Source organism: Nerophis lumbriciformis, linkage group LG14 (assembly GCF_033978685.3).
Source record: "Nerophis lumbriciformis linkage group LG14, RoL_Nlum_v2.1, whole genome shotgun sequence".
Classification (NCBI taxonomy): Eukaryota; Metazoa; Chordata; class Actinopteri; order Syngnathiformes; family Syngnathidae; genus Nerophis; species Nerophis lumbriciformis.
Genome location: NC_084561.2, coordinates 8,023,970 through 8,051,314, shown reverse-complemented (window position 1 = coordinate 8,051,314; position 27,345 = coordinate 8,023,970). Strand labels below are relative to the sequence as shown.

The following is a 27,345-nucleotide window of genomic DNA, read 5'->3' as shown; positions in this document are numbered from 1 at the left end:
TTGCAGACTGTATTGATATATATTGATATATAATGTAGGAACCAGAATATTAATAACAGAAAGAAACAACCCTTTTGTGTGAATGAGTGTGAATGGGGGAGGTTTTTTTGGGGGGGTTGGTGCACTAATTGTAAGTGTCTTGTGTTTTTTATGTTGATTTAATAAAAATAAAAAAAATAAAAAACGATACCAATAAAAAAAAAAAAAATACCGATAATTTCCGATATTACATTTTTTAAAGCAAGTTTGTATGCTTGTGTACCTGGGCTATCCATTAATTACTTATTATATTGAAGGGGGCAGGAAATATACGATTTTCTTCATCCTGTTCCTTCTCAAGCGTAGGTGTGTAAATATGTGTTTTGTTGCGAAAGTTTAATTGTCTATTGGTCAAAAATGCACATCAATGAAGGAGATAAATACAAATTTAAAAAAACAAAACATTGTATGCGTGTTTGTTCTAATGCGTTGACGTTTTTGACGTTGTTGCACTTTATTTCTTTATTGAAAGAAAACTCTATGAAGAGAAAAGTGTGGTTACAACGCTAAGAAATGAAAAGCTAAAAAAACAACAACAAAAACGCTTTATTGAGCTAAACATTATTTCTTTATAGGGGGGGAAATGTGATGTTATAAGCTAGGGAATATAAGGACTACACTACCCAGCATGCCACAGTAGTGACGAGCATGCGCAGTGGCCCCGTTGAGCTAAACATTTCTTTCGGGGGGTGAAATGGCCATTGTTTTCTTCATTTAACTGTCCTCTATAAAATGTGATTTTTGACTGCAAAAATAATCCACCATGGGGCCAAAGAAAGTTGTGAGTGCCAGCACTTTGATAAAGAAAGGGAGAAACTATCAGGGGTTGGCAACCCAAAATGTTGAAAGAGCCATATTGGACCAAAAATACATAAAAACAAATCTGTCTGGAGCCGCAAAAAAATAAAAGCCATATTACATACAGATAGTGTGTCATGAGATACAAATTGAATTAAGAGGACTTAAAGGAAACTAAATGAGCTCAAATATAGCTACAAATGAGGCATAATGATGCAATATGTAGCCTAAATAGCATGTTAGCATCGATTAGCTTGCAGTGACCAAATATGTCTGATTAGCTCTCCACACAAGTCAATAACATCAACAAAACTCACCTTTGTGGATTCATGCACAGTGTTAAAAGTGTGGTGGACAAAATGAGACCAAAAAAAAGAAGTGGCATAAAACACGTCCTAGAAAGTTATACATGTAAACAAACTACGGTGAGTTCAAGGACCGCCAAAATCAGTAGGACAAAACGGCGCTCGCCAAATACTGGAATCAGTGAAGCATGTTTAATATGGACAGTGTGCTTTATAACAATTAGGGAGGTTTGTGTCATGTTTGTCCTCCTACAGAAACCATATTTAAACAAAAAATATATTTTTTTCCCCTCATCTTTTTCCATTTTTCATACATTTTTGAAAAAGCTCCAGAGAGCCACCAGGGCGGCGCTAAAGAGCCGCACACGGCTAGGGAATATAAGGACTACACTACCCAGCATGCCACAGTAGTGACGAGCATGCGCAGTGGCCCCTTTGAGTGTTGTTATATGTAGCCATGCGGGCAGCTAGAATGTGGTTATATGAGCACTCTTGTGTGAGTAAACGTTGAGAACTCGGCCAACAAGCCTCGTCTTTCGTGGCAAACATCCCGTCCGAAGCTGCTCACGGCTACTTCTGACACCATGTGTTGTCTAATTGTAATAAATGCAGACGAGGCGTGTTGGCGGAGTTCTCAACGTTTACTCACACAGCGTGCTCATAACCACGTTCGAACTGCGCATGCTCGGCACTACTGTGGCATGCTGGGTAATGTAGTACTTGTACTCCTTAGTTCATAACATCACAGTATGCATGTTTTAAAATAAGTTAACGCCGTAACAATTAAAGAAATGGAGAATATGTCACGTTTTAAGCAACAGCACAACCAATATTTTCTATACACTTTAATAAAGTGATATACAGATTTTTTTTTTACAGTGCATTACAGCATATTTTGATGTACCCGATCATATGACTTATGATTCATAAATAGAATGTCCGATTAAAAACCCATACATAGCACAAGCTTCTAAAAACCCTGAAATCCAAATATTACTTGTTACTGGCCGCTTAGGCCATCCAATAAGTCAATAAAATGTTAGTTAATATCACAAATAGATTACATTAGACACTTTAATTTTTAGATCATGATCTACTTAGTTAAAAAAAAAAAAATTTGAGGAATGGAAATGAGTTGCCAAGAAATAATGTATAACAGAAATACTCCGAAGCAGGCTTGAGAGTGAGCATCGACTGCTGCCAGGCACTTCACATTTGAACAGGGCAAAGATGCTAAAACCGTCTTCCACGTCACCAGGCATGATTTACTCAGCGAAACTACATTTTCCGTGAATATTGTACAAAGTTTGACACGATCCAGATCGGATATACAACAGCTGCGTATTAATAGTACAGATTTTTGTGCAAGATCGTTTTTTATCCCGCACCCAAGAAACGTGTACCAGAGCTGGATATGGCAGCCTCACTTCATGGCTTCAAAAACATGATAAAAATCAGCAGATAAGTTCATATGAAAAGTGACGGATCCGGCATGAATAGCTTCCATTTTTGATAAAAAAGTAGTAAATGAGGATGTAGTTATCTGACAAGTACGGTAAACTGATGTCATGGTTCCTGTTGATAGTCAGCGCCCATGTTGCAGAACTTTGCACGTGGTACAAATGGATATAGATAGGGGGCGCTAGAGGTCCGCCTTCCTCGCGCTGAACAGGTAGCCCATGGCCTTGATGATGCCGCGGCTCTTGACGATGACGGAGTAGCGCAGGACCCACTCCAGCCTCCAGTCGCCCGCGCTGAGATGCTGCGTGCCCTCCTGCATGGCCTCCTGGAAGGTGGCGGCGGACATCAACTCTGCGTGGAGACGGGAGGCGGGAATGAAGCGGTGTGGCGCGCGGGAAAAAAAGCGAGGGGGGGGGGGGGGCGGGGGGCGCTCACCGGTGGGATCGTTGTGCGTCAGGAGCTGGATGTCAAACTCCTTGGCGAAGGCGGTGAGGTCGGGGGGCATGACGCAGCAGGAGGCCAGGTTCACTTGGTTGCTGCTGGGCTTCACCTGGTTGCCAAGGAGACACTCGGTAGTTGACATGCATGATAGTGGCACAGTGCGGTGGTACCTCGCTTTTATCGTAGGATTGGGTTTTCAATGACATTTGTTTGCCCCCGGTTTTCATTTATCGTCACGTTAATGGTTCCGCCTAACTTTTGACTGCAAAAAAAAAAATCCACCAAGGGGCCAAAGAAAGTTGCGAGTGCCAGCACTTTGATAAAGAAAGGGAGAAATACTATCAAATGTCTTTTCTCTTCCTTTCTACGTGCTCATCAAAGTCTTCTCCAACAAGAGTTTTCAATTAAAAATGATTTTAAATGATCAATCAATCAATCAATGTTTACTTATATAGCCCTAAATCACAAGTGTCCCAAAGGGCTTCACAAACGACATCCTCGGCTCAGATCCCACATCAGGGCACGATCATTTATACATTTCATTCATAATTTGTATGCGTTTGACATTGTTTTCTTCATTTAACTATCCTCTATAAAATGTGATTTTGACTGCAAAAATAATCCACCATGGGGCCAAAGAAAGTTGTGAATGCCAGCACTTTGATAAAGAAAGGGAGAAACTATCATGTCTTCTCTTTTCCTTTCTCATCAAAATCTTCTCCAACAAGAGTCTTCAATTAAAAATGATTTTAAATGATAATTTATACATTTCATTCATCATTTATATGCATTGGACATTGTTTTCTTCATGCAACTATCTTCTATAAAATGTGATTTTGACTGCAAAAACAATCCACCATGGGGCCAAAGAAAATTGCGAGTGCCAGCACTTTGATAAAGAAAGGGAGAAACTATCATGTCTTCTCTTTTCCTTTCTCATCAAAATCTTCTCCAACAAGAGTCTTCAATTAAAAATGATTTTAAATGATGATTGATAAATTTCATTCATCATTTACATGCATTTGACATTGTTTTCTTCATGCAACTATCCTCTATAAAATGTGATTTTTGACTGCAAAATAATCCACAATGGGGCCAAAGAAAGTGGCGAGTGCCAGCACTTTGATAAAGAAAAGGAGATGTACAATCAAATGTCTTTTCTCTTCCTTTCTCCATGCTCATCAAAGTCTTCTCCAACAAGAGTCTTCAATTAAAAATGTGATTTTGACTGCAAAATAATCCACTATGGGGCCAAAGAAAGTTGCGAGTGCCAGCACTTTGATAAAGAAAGGGAGAAATACTATCAAATCTCTTCCTTTCTCCATGCTCATCAAAGTCTTCTCCAACAAGAGTCTTCAATTAAAAATTATTTTAAATGATAATTTATACATTTCATTCATCATTTATATGCATTGGACATTGTTTTCTTCATTCAACTATACTCTATAAAATGTGATTTTGACTGCAAAATAATCCACCATGGGGCCAAAGAAAGTTGCGAGTGCCAGCACTTTGATAAAGAAAGGGAGAAATACTATCAAACTATTTTCTCTTCCTTTCTCCGTGCTCGTCAAAGTCTTCTACAACAAGAGTCTTCAATTAAAAATGATCATTTACACAGTTCATTCATCATTTTTATGCATTTGACATTGTTTTCTTCATGCAACCATCCCCTATAAAATGTGATTTTGACTGCAAAATAATCCACCATGGGGCCAAAGAAAGTTGCGAGTGCCAGCACTTTGATAAAGAAAGGGAGAAATACTATCAAATGTATTTTCTCTTCCTTTCTCCATGCTCATCAAAGTCTTCTCCAACAAGTGAAGTGAATTATATTTATATAGCGCTTTTCTCTAGTGACTCAAAGCGCTTTCACATAGTGAAACCCAATATCTAAGTTACATTTAAACCAGTGTGGGTGGCACTGGGAGCAGGTGGGTAAAGTGTCTTTCCCAAGGACACAACGGCAGTGACTAGGATGGCGGAAGCGGGGATCGAACCTGGAACCCTCAAGTTGCTGGCACAGCCACTCTACCAACCGCGCTATACCGCCCAACAAGAGTCTTCAATTAAAAGTGATTTTAAATGATAATTTATACATTTCATTCATCATTGCTATGCATTTGACATTGTTTTCTTCATGCAACTATCCTCTATAAAATGTGATTTTTGACTGCAAAATAATGCACCATGGGGTCAAAGAAAGTTGTGAGTGCCAGCATTTTAGATAAAGAAAGGGAGAAATACTATCAAACTATTTTCTCTTCCTTTCTCCGTGCTCATCAAAAGTCTTCTCCAACAAGAGTCTTCAATTAAAAATGATTTTAAATGATCAATCAATCAATCAATGTTTACTTATATAGCCCTAAATCACAAGTGTCTCAAAGGGCTTCACAAACGACATCCTCGGCTCAGATCCCACATCAGGGCACGATCATTTATACATTTCATTCATAATTTTGACATTGTTTTCTTCATTTAACTATCCTCTATAAAATGTGATTTTGACTGCAAAAATAATCCACCATGGGGCCAAAGAAAGTTGTGAATGCCAGCACTTTGATAAAGAAAGGGAGAAATACTATCAAATGTCTTTTCTCTTCCTTTCTCCGTGCTCATCAAAGTCTTCTCCAACAAGAGTCTTCAATTAAAAATTATTCTAAATGATAATTTATACATTTCATTCATAATTTATATGCATTGGACATTGTTTTCTTCATGCAACTATCCTCTATAAAATGTGATTTTGACTGCAAAAACAATCCACCTTGGGGCCAAAGAAAATTGCGAGTGCCAGCACTTCGATAAAGAAAGGGAGAAACTATCATGTCTTCTCTTTTCCTTTCTCCGTGCTCATCAAAGTCTTCTCCAACAAGAGTCTTCAATTAAAATGATTTTAAATGATAATTGATACATTTCATTCATCATTTATATGCATTTGACATTGTTTTCTCTTTATTCAACTATCCTCTATAAAATGTGATTTTTGACTGCAGAATAATCCACCATGGGGCCAAAGAAAGTTGCGAGTGCTAGCACTTTGTTAAAGAAAGGGAGAAATACTATCAAACTATTTTCTCTTCCTTTCTCCATGCTCATCAAAGTCTTCTCCAACAAGAGTCTTCAATTAAAAATGTGATTTTGACTCCAAAATAATCCACTATGGGGCCAAAGAAAGCTGCGAGTGCCAGCACTTTGATAAAGACAGGGAGAAATACTATCAAATGTCTTTTCTCTTCCTTTCTCCGTGCTCATCAAAGTCTTCTCCAACAAGAGTCTTCAATTAAAAATGATTTTAAATTATAATTTATATATTTCATTCATCATTTATATGCATTTGACATTGTTTTCTTCATGCAACTATCCTCTATAAAATGTGATTTTGACTGCAAAATAATCCACCATGGGGCCAAAGAAAGTTGCGAGTGCTAGCACTTTGTTAAAGAAAGGGAGAAATACTATCAAACTATTTTCTCTTCCTTTCTCCGTGCTCATCAAAGTCTTCTCCAACAAGAGTCTTCAATTAAAAATGATAATTTACACAGTTCATTCATCATTTTTATGCATTTGACATTGTTTTCTTCATGCAACCATCCCCTATAAAATGTGATTTTGACTGCAAAATAATCCACCATGGGGCCAAAGAAAGTTGCGAGTGCCAGCACTTTGATAAAGAAAGGGAGAAATACTATCAAATGTATTTTCTCTTCCTTTCTCCATGCTCATCAAAGTCTTCTCCAACAAGTGAAGTGAAGTGAATTATATTTATATCGCACTTTTCTCTAGTGACTCAAAGCGCTTTCACATAGTGAAACCCAATATCTAAGTTACATTTAAACCAGTGTGGGTGGCACTGGGAGCAGGTGGGTAAAGTGTCTTGCCCAAGGACACAACGGCAGTGACTAGGATGGCAGAAGCGGGGATCGAACCTGGAACCCTCTAGTTGCTGGCACGGCCACTCTACCAACCGAGCTATACCGCCCAACAAGAGTCTTCAATTAAAAGTGATTTTAAATGATAATTTATACATTTCATTCATCATTGCTATGCATTTAACATTGTTTTCTTCATGCAACTATCCTCTATAAAATGTGATTTTTTTTGACTGCAAAATAATCCACCATGGGGCCAAAGAAAGTTGTGAGTGCCAGCACTTTAGATAAAGAAAGGGAGAAATACTATCAAAATATTTTCTCTTCCTTTCTACGTGCTCATCAAAAGTCTTCTCCAACAAGAGTCTTCAATTAAAAATGATTTTAAATGATCAATCAATCAATCAATGTTTACTTATATAGCCCTAAATCACAAGTGTCTCAAAGGGCTTCACAAACGACATCCTCGGCTCAGATCCCACATCAGGGCACGATCATTTATACATTTCATTCATAATTTTTATGCGCTTGACATTGTTTTCTTCATTTAACTATCCTCTATAAAATGTGATTTTGACTGCAAAAATAATCCACCATGGGGCCAAAGAAAATTGCGAGTGCCAGCACTTCGATAAAGAAAGGGAGAAACTATCATGTCTTCTCTTTTCCTTTCTCCGTGCTCATCAAAGTCTTCTCCAACAAGAGTCTTCAATCAAAATTATTTTAAATGATGATTGATCAATTTCATTCATCATTTACATGCATTTGACATTGTTTTCTTCATTCAACTATCCTCTATAAAATGTGATTTTTGAGTGCAGAATAATCCACGATGGGGCCAAAGAAAGTGGCGAGTGCCAGCACTTTGATAAAGAAAAGGAGATGTACTATCAAGTTTCTTTTCTCTTCCTTTCTCTCCGTGCTCATCAAAGTCTTCTCCAACAAGAGTCTTCAATTAAAAATGTGATTTTGACTGCAAAATAATCCACCATGGGGCCAAAGAAAGTTGCGAGTGCCAGCACTTTGATAAAGAAAGGGAGAAATACTATCAAATCTCTTCCTTTCTCCGTGCTCATCAAAGTCTTCTCCAACAAGAGTCTTCAATTAAAAATTATTTTAAATGAAAATTGATACATTTCATTCATCATTTATATGCATTGGACATTGTTTTCTTCATTCAACTATCCTCTATAAAATGAGATTTTGACTGCAAAATAATCTACAATGGGGCCAAAGAAAGTTGCGAGTGCCAGCACTTTGATAAAGAAAGGGAGAAATACTATCAAATGTCTTTTCTCTTCCTTTCTCCGTGCTCATCAAAGTCTTTTCCAACAAGAGTCTTCAATTAAAATGATTTTAAATGATGATTGATACATTTCATTCATCATTTACATGCATTTGACATTGTTTTCTTCATTCAACTATCCTCTATAAAATGGGATTTTTGCCTGCAGAATAATCCACGATGGGGCCAAAGAAAGTGGCGAGTGCCAGCACTTTGATAAAGAAAAGGAGATGTACTATCAAATGTCTTTTCTCTTCCTTTCTCCGTGCTCATCAAAGTCTTCTCCAACAAGAGTCTTCAATTAAAAATGTGATTTTGATTGCAAAATAATCCATCATGGGGCCAAAGAAAGTTGCGAGTGCCAGCACTTTGATAAAGAAAGGGAGAAATACTATCAAATTTCTTCCTTTCTCCATGCTCATCAAAGTCTTCTCCAACAAGAGTCTTCAATTAAAACTTATTTTAAATGATAATTTATACATTTCATTCATCATTTATATGCATTTGACATTGTTTTCTTCATGCAAGTATCCTCTATAAAATGTGATTTTGACTGCAAAATAATCCACTATGGGGCCAAAGAAAGTTGCGAGTGCCAGCACTTTGATAAAGAAAGGGAGAAATACTATCAAATCTCTTCCTTTCTCCGTGCTCATCAAAGTCTTCTCCAACAAGAGTCTTCAATTAAAAATTATTTTAAATGATCATTTATACATTTCATTCATCATTTATATGCATTGGACATTGTTTTCTTCATTCAACTATACTCTATAAAATGTGATTTTGACTGCAAAAATAATCCACCATGGGGCCAAAGAAAGTTGCGAGTGCCAGCACTTTGATAAAGAAAGGGAGAAATACTATCAAACTATTGTCTCTTCCTTTCTCCGTACTCATCAAAGTCTTCTCCAACAAGAGTCTTCAATTAAAAATGATCATTTACACAGTTCATTCATCATTTTTATGCATTTCACATTGTTTTCTTCATGCGACCATCCCCTATAAAATGTGATTTTGACTGCAGAATAATCTACCATGGGGCCAAAGAAAGTTGTGAGTGCCAGCACTTTAGATAAAGAAAGGGAGAAATACTATCAAACTATTTTCTCTTCCTTTCTCCGTGCTCATCAAAGTCTTCTCCAACAAGTGAAGTGATATATTTATATAGCGCTTTTCTCTCGTGACTCAAAGCGCTTTCACATAGTGAAACCCAATATCTAAGTTACATTTAAACCAGTGTGGGTGGCACTGGGAGCAGGTGGGTAAAGTGTCTTTCCCAAGGACACAACGGCAGTGACTAGGATGGCGGAAGCGGGGATCGAACCTGGAACCCTCTAGTTGCTGGAACGGCCACTCTCCCAACCGAGCTATACCGCCCAACAAGAGTCTTCAATTAAAAGTGATTTTAAATGATAATTTATACATTTCATTCATCATTGTTATGCATTTGACATTGTTTTCTTCATTCAACTATCCTCTATAAAATGTGATTTTTGACTGCAAAATAATCCACCATGGGGCCAAAGAAAGTTGCGAGTGCCAGCACTTTGATATAGAAAGGGAGAAATACTATCAAACTATTGTCTCTTCCTTTCTCCGTGCTCATCAAAGTCTTCTCCAACAAGAGTCTTCAATTAAAATGATTTTAAATGATGATTGATAAATTTCATTCATCATTTACATGCATTTGACATTGTTTTCTTCATGCAACCATCCCTTATAAAATGTGATTTTGACTGCAAAATAATCCACCATGGGGCCAAAGAAAGTTGTGAGTGCCAGCACTTTGATAAAGAAAGGGAGAAATACTATCAAATGTATTTTCTCTTCCTTTCTCCGTGCTCATCAAAGTCTTCTCCAACAAGTGAAGTAAAGTGAATTATATTTATATCGCACTTTTCTCTAGTGACTCAAAGCGCTTTCACATAGTGAAACCCAATATCTAAGTCACATTTAAACCAGTGTGGGTGGCACTGGGAGCAGGTGGGTAAAGTATCTTGCCCAAGGACACAACGGCAGTGACTAGGATGGCGGAAGCGGGGATCGAACCTGGAACCCTCTAGTTGCTGGCACGGCCACTCTCCCAACCGAGCTATACCGCCCAACAAGAGTCTTCAATTAAAAGTGATTTTAAATGATAATTTATACATTTCATTCATCATTTCTATGCATTGGACATTGTTTTCTTCATGCAACTATCCTCTATAAAATGTGATTTTTGACTGCAAAATAATCCATCATGGGGCCAAAGAAAGTTGTGAGTGCCAGCACTTTGATAAAGAAAGGGAGAAATACTATTAAACTATTTTCTCTTCCTTTCTCCGTGCTCATCAAAAGTCTTCTCCAACAAGAGTCTTCAATTAAAAATTATCATTTACACAGTTCATTCATCATTTTTATGCATTTGACATTGTTTTCTTCATGCAACTATCCTCTATAAAATGTGATTTTGACTGCAAAATAATCCACCATGGGGCCAAAGAAAGTTGTGAGTGCCAGCACTTTAGATAAAGAAAGGGAGAAATACTATCAAATGTCTTTTCTCTTCCTTTCTCTGTGCTCATCAAAGTCTTCTCCAACAAGTGAAGTGAATTATATTTATATAGCGCTTTTCTCTAGTGACTCAAAGCGCTTTCACATAGTGAATCCCAATATCTAAGTTACATTTAAACCAGTGTGGGTGGCACTGGGAGCAGGTGGGTAAAGTGTCTTGCCCAAGGACACAACGGCAGTGACTAGGATGGCGGAAGCGGGGATCGAACCTGGAACCCTCTAGTTGCTGGCACGGCCACTCTACCAACCGAGCTATACCGCCCAACAAGAGTCTTCAATTAAAAGTGATTTTAAATGATAATTTGTACATTTCATTCATCATTGCTATGCATTTGACATTGTTTTCTTCATGCAACTATCCTCTATAAAATGTGATTTTTGACTGCAAAATAATCCATCATGGGGCCAAAGAAAGTTGTGAGTGCCAGCACTTTGATAAAGAAAGGGAGAAATACTATTAAACTATTTTCTCTTCCTTTCTCCGTGCTCATGAAAGTCTTCTCCAACAAGAGTCGTCAATTAAAAATTATTTTAAATGATCAATCAATCAATCAATGTTTACTTATATAGCCCTAAATCACAAGTGTCTCAAAGGGCTGCACAAGCCACATGGTGAGGAAAAGGTTGAATTTTTCCCCGATAGTGGTACCTGAGCCCAGTTGTAGAGCTGCTCCAGCAGGTCTTTGTCCAGGTCGGCGGTGCCGATGGCGGCGATCCTCTGACTGCGGACCAGAGCCTCCAGCTCCTCCCACGCCGGCTGGAGGGAAGCCAAGGTGCGGTTGTCGCCGCCCAGGAGGCCACGCGGTGCGATGATGACGGAGTCCAGCTGGGACACGGCCAGCGTCTGACAGGCTGGAGAGGAGACGGAGAGACGTTCAGTTTGAGTACGACCACCTACCTTTTTTTTTTTTTAAAACCAACTGTCCTTCAACGTACCCATGTCTACTGCGTCTCTGATGGACGACTGATCCGATTCAAACAGGAAGAATTTGGCTGCACAAACAGAGAAAATATTTACTCCATTTTTTTTAACATACAACTATTACTAAGATCTTTTGGATACACTTTCTGATTGGAATTCTTCCCAATTCTAATACAAACCCCGTTTCCATATGAGTTGGGAAATTGTGTTAGATGTAAATATAAACGCAATACAATGATTTGCAAATCATTTTCAACCCATATTCAGTTGAATATGCTACAAAGACAACATATTTGATGTTCAAACTCATAAACATTTTTTTGTTGTTGCAAATAATCATTAACTTTAGATTTTGATGCCAGCAACACGTGACAAAGAAGTTGGGAAAGGTGGCAATAAATACTGATAAAGTTGAGGAATGCTCATCAAACACTTATTTGGAACATCCCACAGGTGTGCAGGCTAATTGGGTGCCATGATTGGGTATAAAAGTAGATTCCATGAAATGCTCAGTCATTCACAAACAAGGATGGGGCGAGGGTCACCACTTTGTCAACAAATGCGTGAGCAAATTGTTGAACAGTTTAAGAAAAACCTTTCTCAACCAGCTATTGCAAGGAATTTAGGGATTTCACCATCTACGGTCCGTAATGTCATCAAAGAGTTCAGAGAATCTGGAGAAATCACTGCACGTAAGCAGCTAAGCCCGTGACCTTCGATCCCTCAGGCTGTACTGCATCAACAAGCGACATCAGTGTGTAAAGGACATCACCACATGGGCTCAGAAACACTTCAGAAACCCACTGTCAGTAACTACAGTTGGTCGCTACATCTGTAAATGCAAGTTAAAACTCTCCTAAGCAAGGCGAAAACAGTTTATCAACAACACCCAGAAACGCCGTCGGCTTCGCTGGGCCTGAGCTCATCTAAGATGGACTGATACAAAGTGGGAAAGTGTTCTGTGGTCTGACGAGTCCACATTTCAAATTGTTCTTGGAAACTGTAGACGTCGTGTCCTCCGGACCAAAGAGGAAAAGAACCATCCGGATTGTTATAGGCGCAAAGTGTAAAAGCCAGCATGTGTGATGGTATGGGGGTGTATTAGTGCCCAAGACATGGGTAATTTACACATCTGTGAAGGCGCCATTAATGCTGAAAGGTACATACAGGTTTTGGAGCAACATATGTTGCCATCCAAGCAATGTTACCATGGACGCCCCTGCTTATTTCAGCAAGACAATGCCAAGCTATGTGTTACATCAACGTGGCTTCATAGTAAAAGAGTGCGGGTACTAGACTGGCCTGCCTGTAGTCCAGATCTGTCTCCCATTGAAAATGTGTGGCGCATTATGAAGCCTAAAATAGCACAACGGAGACCCCCGGACTGTTGAACAACTTAAGCTGTACATCAAGCAAGAATGGGAAAGAATTCCACCTGAGAAGCTTCAAAAATGTGTCTCCTCAGTTCCCAAACGTTTACTGAGTGTTGTTAAAAGGAAAGGCCATGCAACACAGTGGTGAACATGCCCTTTCCCAACTACTTTGGCACGTGTTGCAGCCATGAAATTCTAAGTTAATTATTATTTGCAAAAAAATAAAATAAAGTTTATGAGTTTGAACATCAAATATGTTGTCTTTGTAGTGCATTCAATTGAATATGGGTTGAAAAGGATTTGCAAATCATTGTATTCCGTTTATATTTACATCTAACACAATTTCCCAACTCATATGGAAACGGGGTTTGTACAAATTCAAAAGTGTGTAGTGGAACACAGTAATACTAGCATCATGCGTGGAGGATGAGGAATAGCTAAACAGAAGATAAGCAAACCACTGACCGGATTTTTTCAACGCAAAAAATGTGCATTGGCTCAAAAAAGGTATAAAAACACTGGTATAAATGATATGTACACATTTAGCTGTAAAAATCTGCTGTACAGTATGTGTGTTGGCGTCCCTAATACCACCAATACCAAAAGTCACAATGTCCGATAGAGTTCTAAAAACATTATGACAAACCACCTCAAAAAAACAGAATGGAATTTTCCAGTTTTTTTACTGAATGGGACACCCAAAATGTACGTGAAAATAAAGAAAGTGGGATTTACAATATTAACTATGAACAATAAAAGACTGAATATTAACAACATGTGAAAGTCGTTTACTTCTCAGACCAGCTCCTTCATAGTTTTGTATATTTTACAATCAAGCAAATTACAACAAAAATGTAAAAAACAGCAAAATATGAATGCAAAGTGTAATAAAAAAAAATCACTTTTATGCAGAATTGTGTTGTAAAAATCTGTTTCTGACACACGCGTTTCGGGCTGGTTGCTCTGAAAACAAACCCCGCCCACTCTGCTTTGTTCCTGGTCTGAGCTGCTGTGACGTAGATTACCGTAATAACTTCTATAACACCCAAAAACGCAGATTTTAATGATTGAAATTAGAGATGTCCGATAATATGTAATAATATGTCAAATTAATGACTTTTTAAAACGCCGCTGTACGGAGCGGTACATATCCGGTAAAACACGGACGTAGGGTATACTTGCCAACCCTCCCGATTTTCCCGGGAGACTCCCGAATTTCAGTGCCCCTCCCGAAAATCTCCCGGGGCAACCATTCTCCCGAATTTCCACCCGGACAACAATATTGGGGGCGTGCCTTAAAGGCACTGCCTTTAGCGTCCTCTACAATCTGTCGTCACGTCCCCTTTTCCTCCATTCAAACAGCGTGCTGGCCCAGTCACATAATATATGCAGCTTTTACACACACATAAGTGAATGCCATGCATACTTGATCAACAGACATACAGGTCCAGTGTTTCCCACACATACATTTATTTGTGGCGGCCCGCCACAAAAGAATTACGTCCGCCACAAATGGATTTTTCGGCTTTTGACTCGCTCGACCGCTCATAAAAGCAATGGGACTCTGTCTGTGAATGTACCTTGTAGTTACAACTCCGGTGCAGTAGGTGGCGGTAGCCTACTATGCATTGTAACTCCGCCAATAGCACTTAATTCACTTGGTGGGCCAGAAGAAGAAGAAAAAGAAGAAGGCGGAGTAAAAGAACGGACCGACCGGATCAAAATACGAGGGTAATATAGGTTGTAGGTAGATAAGTTATAGCTGCATCGCTCGCGGCTCATCATATATTTAACGTTAATCCGCGATTTCACCGAGCGTTTCACTGACGGTGAGCAGCCTGACGCTGCTTCATTAACACCGCTGCTGTTGTCACGTCACGTGTTACCATACTGACAAGCTAACGTGTCCAGGTTATAACCCTGTTGTCAATAAACACACGTGGAGATGGTGCTTCAGATACTGCATTAATAATGAAGCTAAATTGTCCACTGTCCACTGCAGCATGTGAATGCAATGAAAAGAATAAAATCTGAGCCAACCAGCTGTTAAAATGTTGTCCAGGTTAATGTTTTGGCCATTAAAGGCCCTTCATTTCAAGATTTCAACTGTGATCGGGCTTTAAACAGGTGGCTGACCTGTTCAGATGAGTGTAACTCAGGGGTGCTCACACTTTTTCTGCAGGCGAGCTACTTTTCAATTGATCAAGTCGTGGGGATCTACCTCATTCATATATATCATTTATATTTACTTATTTATGAAATATATGTTTTTGTTAACAAGTTAAAGGTGTTTAATGATAATGCAAGCATGTTTAACACATATAGTTAATATTGTTAATAAAGTAAAGGTGTTTAATGATAATACAAGTAAGTTTAATACATATAGTTAATATTGTTAACAAGTTAAAGGTGTTTAAAGATAATACAAGCATGTTTAACACATATAGTTAATATTGTTAATAAATTAAAGGTGTTTAATGATAATACAAGTAAGTTTAATAGATATAGTTAATATTGTTAACAAGTTAAAGGTGTTTAAAGATAATACAAGCATGTTTAACACATTGTTAATAAATTAAAGGTGTTTAATGATAATACAAGAATGTTTAATACATATAGTTAATATTGTTAACAACTTAAAGGTGTTTAATGACAATACAAGCATGTTTAACACATATAGTTAATATTGTTAACAAGTTAAAGGTGTTTAAAGATAATACAAGCATGTTTAACACATATAGTTAATATTGTTAACAAGTTAAAAGTGTTTAGAGATAATACAAGCATGTTTAACACAAATAGATTCCTTTCTTTCATGAAGACAAGAATATAAGTTGGTGTATTACCTGATTGTGATGACTTGCATTGATAGGAATCAGACAGTGGTGATGATAACGTCCACATTTTCGAATGGAGGAGAAAAAAAGTCCTCCTTTCTGTCCAATACCACATGAAAGTGGTTGGTTTTTGGCATCTTATTTGTCCAGCTTCTGTACTCCTTTGTATACACTTTACAAGAAATACATTGTTGGCAAACTCCGTAGCTTGCTAGCTTGTGCACGCCAGCTTTCTGAGACTCTTATTTTGTTAGCGCAACTGTGCAGTCGGTCTTTGGAGTTTTGACGACAGGTACGGGGCCAGAGTCTGTTGAAATAAAGTGTTTCTCGCCTTCCTGTCGGTAATTTTAATGAGCTAAATATGTACATAAAGTGTTGTACTTATATTCCAACTCCGCGTTCTTCTTGGTCATCGCCGCTGCCGCCGTCACCCCCCGCCCCCCAACCACACCACCACAAATAGATGCCTGTCCTGTGGGAAACACTGAGGTCATACTGAGGGTGGCCGTATAGACAACTTGAACACTGTTACAAATATGCGCCACACTGTGAACCCACACCAAACAAGAATGACAAACACATTTCAGGAGAACATCCGCACCGAAACACAACAAACACAACAGAACAAATACCCAGAACCCCTTGCAGCACTAACTCTTCCGGGACGCTACAATATACAACCCTACCCCGCCCACCTCAACTATCATGGCGGGTGAATTTATACCATATATGGATAATCTGCTGACGTCACCAATGGGGAAAATTCCAAACGGCTTGTATGAAGAAAGGCAAGATTATTTTATAAATATCTTCGCAACGCTTCCGCGGTTTGATTTCACATTTCCGGGATAGATCACAAATAAACATAAGCAGGGACCACAAGGTAAGAAAAGCTGGTATCTCAAATGACACGTAAGTGTATTGTATTGTCAAGTGCTGGCTCACTAGCAGTACATACCTGACACCTTAAGCTCCTCCCTCTCCTCAGGTGCGATCGCGTCCGCAGCCAGCGGGATGTTGCAGTCCAGCGTGTCTGGGAGGTTCTAAACCACAAGAAAAGCAAGTTTGGCAGACATGCTTTGGGAAGATACACAAAATTTTTTTTGGGATATTTAACAAGTTAAATATTATTTGTGTACTTTTACAAAGTATTTGCCTACTTAAGTACGTCGAGGTGTGTGTCAACATTGTGCCAAAGTTAAAAGAGTGGCGGGAGTTGAAAGTTTAGAAGCTGTTTAGCCGAGGTCAGCGAGATAATAAAGCACTTCCCTCGCTGGATCATTATCTCCAAGTGTCAGTAGAAGACCGAAACAAGGACTATGTTTACGCTGCAGGCCAAATTGGATTTCTTCCAGCTGACTGTTTGCACTGCAAGTAAAATGTGATCTTTATCAGACTCCAGTGTAAATGCACACAGGCCCCCAATGCGGCCCCAGTGTGGCCCCAACGTCACTTGCATGCGCAGTTCGATAACGTGATTTTGTAAATCGCTACTGTTACAACAAAATAAAATAAAAGTTGCCACATGTTTAAAAGTTGTGTTTTTTTACGTGAAAATAATTTCAAGTAATATAATGCAGAGTTTCTTAGCCATAGGGCCAAAGCCCATTGTTGGGTCGCCAAAAAATATCTGTTTCTCAGCTGTGGTCCTTATGAGCTGCAGCGGTACTCAGTTTTAATACACGTTTCCACCACTTGTGGCAGTAATGACAATATCAAACAAACAGAAGAAGTGCATTACTTTTTTTAACATGCCTCAAAACATCCATCCATCCATCCATCCATCTTCTTCCGCTTATCCGAGGTCGGGTCGCGGGGGCAGCAGCCTAAGCAGGGAAGCCCAGACTTCCCTCTCCCCAGCCACTTCGTCCAGCTCTTCCTGTGGGACCCCGAGGCGTTCCCAGGCCAGCCGGGAGACATAGTCTTCCCAACGTGTCCTGGGCCTTCCCTGCGGCCTCCTACCGGTCGGACGTGCCCTAAACACCTCCCTAGGGAGGCGTTCGGGTGGCATCCTGACCAGATGCCCGAACCACCTCATCTGGCTCCTCTCGATGTGGAGGAGCAGCGGCTTTACTTTGAGCTCCTCCCGGATGGCAGAGCTTCTCACCCTATCTCTAAGGGAGAGCCCCGCCACCCGGCGGAGGAAACTCATTTCGGCCGCTTGTACCCGTGATCTTGTCCTTTCGGTCATAACCCAAAGCTCATGACCATAGGTGAGGATGGGAACGTAGATCGACCGGTAAATTGAGAGCTTTGCCTTCCGGCTCAGCTCCTTCTTCACCACAACGGATCGATACAGCGTCCGCATTACTGAAGACGCCGCACCGATCCGCCTGTCGATCTCACGATCCACTCTTCCCTCACTCGTGAACAAGACTCCGAGGTACTTGAACTCCTCCACTTGGGGCAAGATCTCCTCCCCAACCCGGAGATGGCACTCCACCCTTTTCCGGGCGAGAACCATGGACTCGGACTTGGAGGTGCTGATTCTCATCCCAGTCGCTTCACACTCGGCTGCGAACCGATCCAGTGAGAGCTGAAGATCCTGGCCAGATGAAGCCATCAGGACCACATCATCTGCAAAAAGCAGAGACCTAATCCTGCAGCCACCAAACCAGATCCCCTCAACGCCTTGACTGCGCCTAGAAATTCTGTCCATAAAAGTTATGAACAGAATCGGTGACAAAGGGCAGCCTTGGCGGAGTCCAACCCTCACTGGAAAGGTGTCCGACTTACTACCGGCAATGCGGACCAAGCTCTGGCACTGATCATACAGGGAGCGGACTGCCACAATCAGACAGTCCGATACCCCATACTCCCTGAGCACTCCCCACAGGACTTCCCGAGGGACACGGTCGAATGCTTTCTCCAAGTCCACAAAACACATGTAGACTGGTTGGGCAAACTCCCATGCACCCTCAAGGACCCTGCCGAGATGATAGAGCTGGTCCACAGTTCCACGACCAGGACGAAAACCACACTGTTCCTCCTGAATCCGAGGTTCGACTATCCGGCGTAGCCTCCTCTCCAGTACACCTGAATAGACCTTACCGGGAAGGCTGAGGAGTGTGATCCCACGATAGTTAGAACACACCCTCCGGTTCCCCTTCTTAAAGAGAGGAACCACCACCCCGGTCTGCCAATCCAGTGGTACCGCCCCCGATGTCCACGCGATGCTGCAGAGTCTTGTCAACCAAGACAGCCCCACAGCATCCAGAGCCTTAAGGAACTCCGGGCGGATCTCATCCACCCCTGGGGCCTTGCCACCGAGGAGCTTTTTAACTACCTCAGCAACCTCAGCCCCAGAAATAGGAGAGCCCACCACAGACTCCCCAGGCACTGCTTCCTCATAGGAAGACGTGTTGGTGGCAGTGTTGCTGCCTCAAAACAGCAGCTTGGAATTTGGGACATGCTCTCCCTGAGAGAGCATGAGGAGGTTGAGGTGGGCAGGGTTGAGGTGGGGGGGCGGTAGGGGGTTGCGGGGGTGTATATTGTAGCGTCCCGGAAGAGTTAGTGCTGCAAGGGGTTCTGGGTATTTGTTCTGTTGTGTTTATGTTGCGTCTTCAGTAATGCGGACGCTGTATCGATCCGTTGTGGTGAAGAAGGAGCTAAGCCGGAAGGCAAAGCTCTCAATATACTGGTCGATCTACGTTCCCATCCTCACCTATGGTCATGAGCTTTGGGTTATGACCGAAAGGACAAGATCACGGGTACAAGCGGCCGAAATGAGTTTCCTCCGCCGGGTGGCGGGGCTCTCCCTTAGAGATAGGGTGAGAAGCTCTGTCATCCGGGAGGAGCTCAAAGTAAAGCCGCTGCTCCTCTACATCGAGAGGAGCCAGATGAGGTGGTTCAGGCATCTGGTCAGGATGCCACCCGAACGCCTCCCTAGGGAGGTGTTTAGGGCACGTCCAACCGGTAGGAGGCCACGGGGAAGACCCAGGACACGTTGGGAAGACTATGTCTCCCGGCTGGCCTGGGACTGCCTCGGGATCCCCCGGGAGGAGCTGGACGAAGTGGCTGGGGAGAGGAAAGTCTGGGCTTCCCTGCTTAGGCTGCTGCCCCCGCGACCCGACCTCAGATAAGCGGAAGAAGATGGATGGATGGATGGTGTTTATGTTGTGTTACGGTGCGAATGTTCTCCCGAAATGCGTTTGTCATTCTTGTTTGGTGTGGGTTCACAGTGTGGCACATATTTGTAACAGTGTTAAAGTTGTTTATACGGCCACCCTCAGTGTGACCTGTATGGCTGTTGACCAAGTATGCGTGGCATTCACTTGTGTGTGTGAAAAGCCGTAGATATTATGTGACTGGGCCGGCCCGCAAAGGCAGCGCCTTTAAGGTTTATTGGCGCTCTGTACTTCTCCCTACGTCCGTGTACACAGCGGCGTTTTAAAAAGTCATAAATTTTACTTTATGAAACCGATACCGATCATTTTGAAACCGATACCAATAATTTCCGCTATTACATTTTAAAGCATTTATCGGCAAATGATATCGGCAGTCCGATATTATCGGACATCTCTAATAAAAAGATTAGAACCCTCCCAAATATATTACACTATATATAACCATTCTTGCATTATATTAATTTAAATTATTTTCACGTAAAAAAACCCAATTATTTTTAGGATGTGGTGATTTATTTTATTTTGTAGTAGTAGCTACTTCCTTGTTCATTTACGGAATGCGGTCAACTTCAAAAACCAGATTTGGGCCACTTTGGCCTGCAGTGTAAAAGTAGTCCCTGACGTGGCCCAGACCTGATGCAAAAATATCAGATGAGACGCACTTTGAAGCGTTAAGACTGGTTAAAAAAACAATCTGGGGGCAAAATAAAAAGAGATTTGGTGTGCAGTGTAAACAGATGTGAATCTTCCCATCCCCATCCCCCCAGTGACAGACTTCTGCCGCTGCATGAACATTTCCCTGACACATCCTTTGATGTCCGTCACATTAGTGGTGTTGGAATCCTGAGTGGACGCGTCAACTAAACCCAGCCTGGCCTTTCAAACTCTGCCCGAGGTGGCCTTACCTCCGTCGGGGGTTGTATCGTGGAGACCCAGCTGCTCAGTGTCGCTTGGATGCACTCTTGGAGCTGGAGAAGATCAAGGAAGGTCAAGTTAGCACACAAAGCTGACATTTCCTCAACTGGACGCCAAGAATGTATTTATGTGCCACGCTTCCAAATGTAACATCTGGACCACATGTGGCTTCACTAGTACTGTACATCTACCTTCCACATTTGAATCGACCTTGGAGTCGATACCAGTACTAAACTGTATGTTAAAATAAAAATATAAAATAGCTGATAATAACTGTGCCGTCCAGTTCAGGGTTCGTACACCTTTTCCATGGCCAAATTCAAGCACTTTTTAAAGACTTTCAAGATCAATTTTCCAGTTTTTCCTTCAAAAAGGCGAAAATCAGTGTGAAACAATCCATAGCCTTGTTGTTTGAGGTCACCAAATGCTGTCTGTAGGGAAAATAGGTAAAATCTGCTAAAACCATTGAACCATTAACTGAATGGGGCATAGAAAATGAAGCAGTGTTTCTGTAGACCAGTGGTTCTCAAATGGGGGTACTTGAAGGTATGCCAAGGGGTACGTGAGATTTTGTTTAAATATTCTAAAAATACCGTATTTTTCGAGTATAAGTCGCACCGGAGTATAAGTCGCACCTGCCGAAAATGCATAATAAAAAAGAAAAAAAACATATATAAGTCGCACTGGAGCCCGGCCAAACTATGCGTACTCACGGTACCGCGTCTGCGCATCCAACTCAAAGTCCTCCTGGTAAGAGTCTCTGTTGCCCCAGTTCTCCACAGGCCAATGGTAAAGCTTGACTGTCATCTTTCGGGAATGTAAACAATGAAACACCGGCTGTGTTATCCGGCACAACAGTCAGGGGGTGCATTCTACGGCGGGGGTGCGTTATCCGGCACAACACCTGCCGCAATACACCGCTTCCCACCTACAGCTTTCTTCTTTGCCGTCTCCATTGTTCATTGAACAAATTGCAAAAGATTCACCAACACAGATGTCCGGAATACTGTGGAATTTTGTGATGAAAACAGACGACTTAATAGCTGGCCACCATGCTGTCCCAAAATGTCCTCTACAGGCGTCATCATACCGAGACGTTTTCAGCAGGATATTCCGCGCGAAATTTAAAATTGCACTTTAGTAAGCTAACCCGGCCGTATTGGCATGTGTTGCAATGTTAAGATTGCATCATTGATGTATAAGCTATCAGACTGCGTGGTCGGTAGTCGTAGGCCTTTAATATTTTTCACTCAATAAATAAAGGGTTTGTATGTTCTCTACATCCAACATTATGTATCAGTCTAATTGATCTTCTTTGTAACACGGTTAACGAATGTAGCGCACATTTGTAGTTATTTCCCCACATTTCTGCACAATAACTCAGATATGGTAATACTATAGTAGCGAGCAGTAGAGAATGTGAAGTGATTTGTTGAACCAAATATTGTGTGTTTTTTTTCCATATACAACAATCTATCTCAGGGGTCGGCAACCTTTACCAGTCAAAGAGCCATTTTGACCAGTTTCGCAAATTATAGAAAACAATGGGAGCCGCACAATTTTTTTGAAATTTTAAATGAAATAACACTGCATACAAAGTTTTCTTTCTGCTTTGTGCTATGTATAAACCAGATGTCTCAGACACGCTGCCCACGCCTTTATATGGAATTTGAAAGCTGGTGCGGCACGCGGGTTTTAAATGAATGGCGCTTGTCAGCGTCATGCATGCCGTGATGGTACGGCATATAGCGCCCACTACAACCAGCGTGCCTGATCAGCCACACCTTGTATGGTGTTTCCGCTCGCTCACGTAGGTGACAGCAAGGCATACTTGCTCAACAACCACACAGGTTACACTGACGGTGGCGGTATAAAAAAAAACTATAACACTCTTACTAATAATGCGCCACACTGTGAACCCACACCAAACAAGAATGACAAACACATTTCGGGAGAACATCTGCACCGTAACACAACATAAACACAACAGGACAAATACCCAGAATCCCATGCAGCCCTAACTCTTCCGGGATACTTTATACACCCCCCGCTACCAAACCCCGCCCACCTCAACCGACGCACAGGGGTGTGTGTGGGGGGGGGGGGGGGTATCAGGGGTGTATAATGTAGCCCGGAAGAGTCAGGGCTGCATGGGATTCTGGGTGTTTGTTCTGTTGTGTTTATGTTGTGTTAAGGTGCAGATGTTCTCCCGAAATGTGTTTGTCATTCTTGTTTGGTTTTGGTTCAAAGTGTGGCGCATTATTAGTAAGAGTGTTAAAGTTGTTTTATATGACCACCGTCAGTGTAACCTGTGTGGCTGTTGACAAAGTATGCCTTGCCGTCACGTACGTGTCCAAGCAGAAGATGTATATTGTATAACAAGTGTTGGGCAGGCACTCTGTTAATACAAATTGTAGAGAGCGCCAATTGTTGTATCATCATGGCACGCCCTTATTATAGCTGTAAGGGTGAAAATCGGTGACTATTAATCCCGGGAGTTTTCTATAGCTGCAAGGGTGAAAATCGGTGAATATTAATCCCGGGAGTTTTCTGCGGGAGGCACTGAAATCCGGAAGTCTCACGGGAAAATTGGGGGGGTTCAGCAAGTAAGCTGCTGAGCCGCATCAGAGTGATCAAAGAGCCGCGGGTTGCCGACCCCTGATCTATCTGGACTCCATAAGAGAATCCATAAGGAATCGGTTCGATAAGAGGATTCGATAATAGGCTCGAACTCGATAATTTCTTATCAAACATCATCCCTACGCACACATTAATCACTTGTTTTCAAGACGGATACAAAAAAGTGGGACCCCATACATCATACTTGCCAACCCTCCCGGATTTTCCGGGAGACTCCCGAAATTCAGCGCCTCTCCCGAAAACCACCCGGGACAAATTTTCTCCCGAAAATCTCCCGAAATTCAGGCGCTAACCCACAATATAACCAGCATAACCTACCCAATCACGTTATAACTGTAGAATGATGGAGGGCGAGTTCTTGGTTTCTTATGCGGGTTTATTGTTAGGCAGTTTCATTAACGTCCTCCCAGCGCGGCAACAACACACAACAACAGCAGTCACGTTTTTGTCTACCGTAAAGCAGTTCGTCTGCCGTAAACAGCAATGTTGTGACACTCTTAAACAGGACAATACTGCCATCTAGTGTTATGTGTGTGTATAAGTGTAAATAAATGAACACTGAAATTCAAGTATTTATTTTTATATATATATATATACATATATATATATATATATATATATATATATATATATATATATATATATATATATATATATATATATATAAAACAATGAATATATATGTATATACATATAATAAAATAAATAAATATATATGTATATATATATATATATATATATATATATATATATATATATATATATATATATATATTAGAGATGCGCGGTTTGCGGGCACAACCGCGGAGTCCGCGGATTATCCGCGTATCGGGCGGATGAAATTTAAAAAAATTAGATTTTATCAGCGGGTCGGGTCGGGTCGGGCGATTGAAATTAAAAAAAATTAGATTTTAAATAGATTCAGGCGGGTGGCAGTTAAACCAATTCGGAAATATATATACATAGTTAAATGTTGTTACCCACATACGAAAAACGAGCAGGCACCTGCTGCATATGCCACAACAGAAGAAAAAAAAAAAAAGAGATGGACACTTTTACGGAGCGGAGAAGGCCCCCGACGCCTCGCCGAGGTCCGGGACCGAGGCCCCTTCCCCCGAGAGGGCCCCACCGGGAGCCGTAGCTGAGGCGATCCGCGAGAAGGGCCCGACGCACGTCCAGGGTCACCACCGCGCCCACCGCACGACACCCCGCCTCGTCCGGGTGGGGCTCACCCTGGTTGATATAGACAGCAGCTAGGACGGTGGCCATGGAAGTTGGAACCCGCTAAGGAGTGTGTAACAACCCACCTGCCGAATCAACTAGCCCTGAAAATGGATGGCGCTGGAGCGTCGGGCCCATATACCCGGCCGTCGCCGGCAGCGAGACGCGCTTGGAGGTGCGCTCAGCGCGGCTCCCATATGATTGCGCACTGGTGTGCGTCTGGGTCGTGACAGCGTGGCACGCGAATGTCTGTGCTGCGTTGGATCAGTCTCCTTTCTTTAACAGGCAAAAGCTTTATAACCTCACTAATGCCTTGCATCGTCTATATTAGATATATAACAACGGGCGGGTGCGGGCGGATGCAGTTCTGATCAAATGTTAGATCGGGTGGATTGCGGATGGTTGACGACTTTCTGATGCGGTTGCGGATGAAATAATTGCCTATCCGCGCATCTCTAATATATATATATGAAATACTTGACTTGGTGAATTCTAGCTGTAAATATACTCCTCCCCTTTTAGCCACGCCCCCTTCTACCTCGACCACGCCCACCCCACCCTCCCGAAATCGGAGGTCTCAAGGTTGGCAAGTATGCCATACATTTACTGTGAGACCCCATTTTTATGACTTGATGGGGTCCTCCTAGCACCAACACTGAACAACATATATACGACAAAGACATATACAAGTACTACATTGTGGACCACAGAAGGAGTCGTCGACGCGTTTTTAGGAAAAGTCGACATACATTTTTCCAAACTTCATTCAGCCATTGTTGCCCTGTCACGTGACTCCTCCCCTTCAGGTGTCAGCCATTGAGCTGTTTGGTTAGACAACCTACACCGCTAGCTCATTCATTAAACATGTATTTATTAAGCTTACGTCGACGGTAATAAAGAACTTTACCTCCTCGCTGGGAGAGCACGGACATTTCTTTTTCAGGCGAGTTCTGTTGACGAGGTTTCCAGTGTGGAGCCTCAAGGTCTTCGCGTGGCTCAGCAACATCTTCTTGGCCTCCGTGTTCGGGTTCGGGGGGTCCATGTGTCGTTATTTGCCTTCAGGGAGTTACACACGAAATAAAAAAAAATGGGTGAAGAACCGCGGCAACAAACTCACGTTCTTCCCTTCGCTGCCGGTTGAAGAAAGTGGCGCCGTCAGGATGACTTGCTGCTTCTGTCATGGAGGTCGGAGGTAAACGCCGGCAACGACACGCCCCCTGGATAATGTCAACATTTTTAATTATAAATAAAAAAAAAGAAAATATTTAATCACATTTGAAACAAAAACATTCCAACATTGTTTTTATAAAATGTTTTTGTTTTTTTTTATAATTATTTGTAATTTCAACCGAAGGCGGGTCGTGGGAAAAATCCGGAAGCGGAAGTTCCGTACGTTGAACCAATCGAAGCCCGCCCCTTTTAAGATTTTTTATTTTTTTTGTTAAACACTTTATTTATAAAAGTAGACATTTTTACAAAGCACCTTTCAAAGTAAAATATTGCATAAGAAACATACGGAAGCCAGTTTCCGCCATTAAAAAGATGGAAATACCCCAATGGTAAGTCGTAACCATGAGATAAGACAATTATTAGATAAAGTCGGAATTACGAGATAAAAAGTCAAAAGTATAAATTAATAATTACTACTTTTTAAACTCATAATTGACTTTTTATCATACTTAATAATTTTAAATATCATAATTTTACCTTTATCTCATTATTTCGACGTTTTATTTCATATTCATGACTTATTTCATAATTATGATTTTTTTAAACTTCATAATTATGACTTTACCTCAAAATTGTAACTTGTATTTAATAATTTCGATAGGCTCCAGCGCCCCCCGCGACCCCAAAGGGAATAAGCGGTAGAAAATGGATGGATGGATGGACTTTTTTTTTTCTTACCGTAACTGTGACCACGTTTTATTTCTCAGTTTTTTATTTCATAATTTCGATTTACTTTTCTAATTTCAACTTTTTATGTAGAAAATGGAGGGACGGATGGAGGTCATCATTTCTACTTTTTATCTCATAATTTCGACGTTATATTATAATTTAGATTTGTTTTTTTATTCCATATTTGAGTTTTTAACTAAAGCTTTCGACATCTCCTGTTTTTGACTTCATATCTAATCATTTGAACTGTCTCTCATACTATTGACTTTATAATCTCATATTTTTTACTTTATCTAATTTGTCAACATTTTATTTCATATTTAGGACTTTTCATCTCATGATTATGACTTTCATAATTATGATTATTTAAACTTCATAATTATGACTTTACCTCATAATTGTAACTTGTATCTAATAATTCCGACTTTTTATTTTTATTTTTTTAACCGTAACTATGACCACGTTTTATTTCATAATTACGACTTCATCCCATAATTTCCAGTTTTTATTTCTTAATTTCGACTTACTTTTCTAATTTAAACTTTTTATGTAGAAAATGGAGGGACAGATGGAGGTCTTAATTTCTACTTTTTATCTCATAATTATGACTTTTCATCCCATAATTTCGTCGTTATATAATAATTTAGATGTATTTTT

At 40.9% G+C, this 27,345-nt stretch overlaps 1 protein-coding gene across 2 annotated transcripts; it reads right to left on the bottom strand.

Moving 5' to 3' along the window:
* Window positions 1-1,972: 1,972 nt before the first annotated feature.
* gclm (glutamate-cysteine ligase, modifier subunit) lies at window positions 1,973-25,990 on the bottom strand. 2 transcript variants are annotated; one of them, XM_072914720.1, is made up of 8 exons: window positions 25,907-25,990; window positions 25,697-25,845; window positions 20,919-20,981; window positions 16,845-16,929; window positions 11,691-11,747; window positions 11,404-11,606; window positions 3,039-3,153; window positions 1,973-2,954 (listed from the first exon to the last, which is right to left on the bottom strand). In XM_072914720.1, the coding sequence occupies exons 2-8, from the start codon at window positions 25,829-25,831 to the stop codon at window positions 2,785-2,787; spliced, it is 828 nt and encodes a 275-aa protein (XP_072770821.1). In that variant the 5' UTR covers window positions 25,832-25,845; window positions 25,907-25,990; the 3' UTR covers window positions 1,973-2,784. The 2 variants fall into 2 exon arrangements, with proteins under 2 accessions (XP_072770821.1, XP_061832410.2); XM_061976426.2 differs by having other exon boundaries at window positions 25,697-25,976.
* Between the last annotated feature and the right edge of the window lie 1,355 nt (window positions 25,991-27,345).

What these genes read in the sequence shown, in the direction of transcription:
- gclm (XM_072914720.1), bottom strand. Translation starts at nt 25,831, where the DNA reads ATGGACCCCCCGAACCCGAACACGGAGGCCAAGAAGATGTTGCTGAGC. An exon ending in GGAGGAGCTTAAGGTGTCAG is followed by an intron (nt 11,748 to 16,844) that starts GTATGTACTGCT and finishes CTGTTTGTGCAG; the next exon opens with CCAAATTCTTCCTGTTTGAA. An exon ending in GACGCACAACGATCCCACCG is followed by an intron (nt 2,955 to 3,038) that starts GTGAGCGCCCCC and finishes GTCTCCACGCAG; the next exon opens with AGTTGATGTCCGCCGCCACC.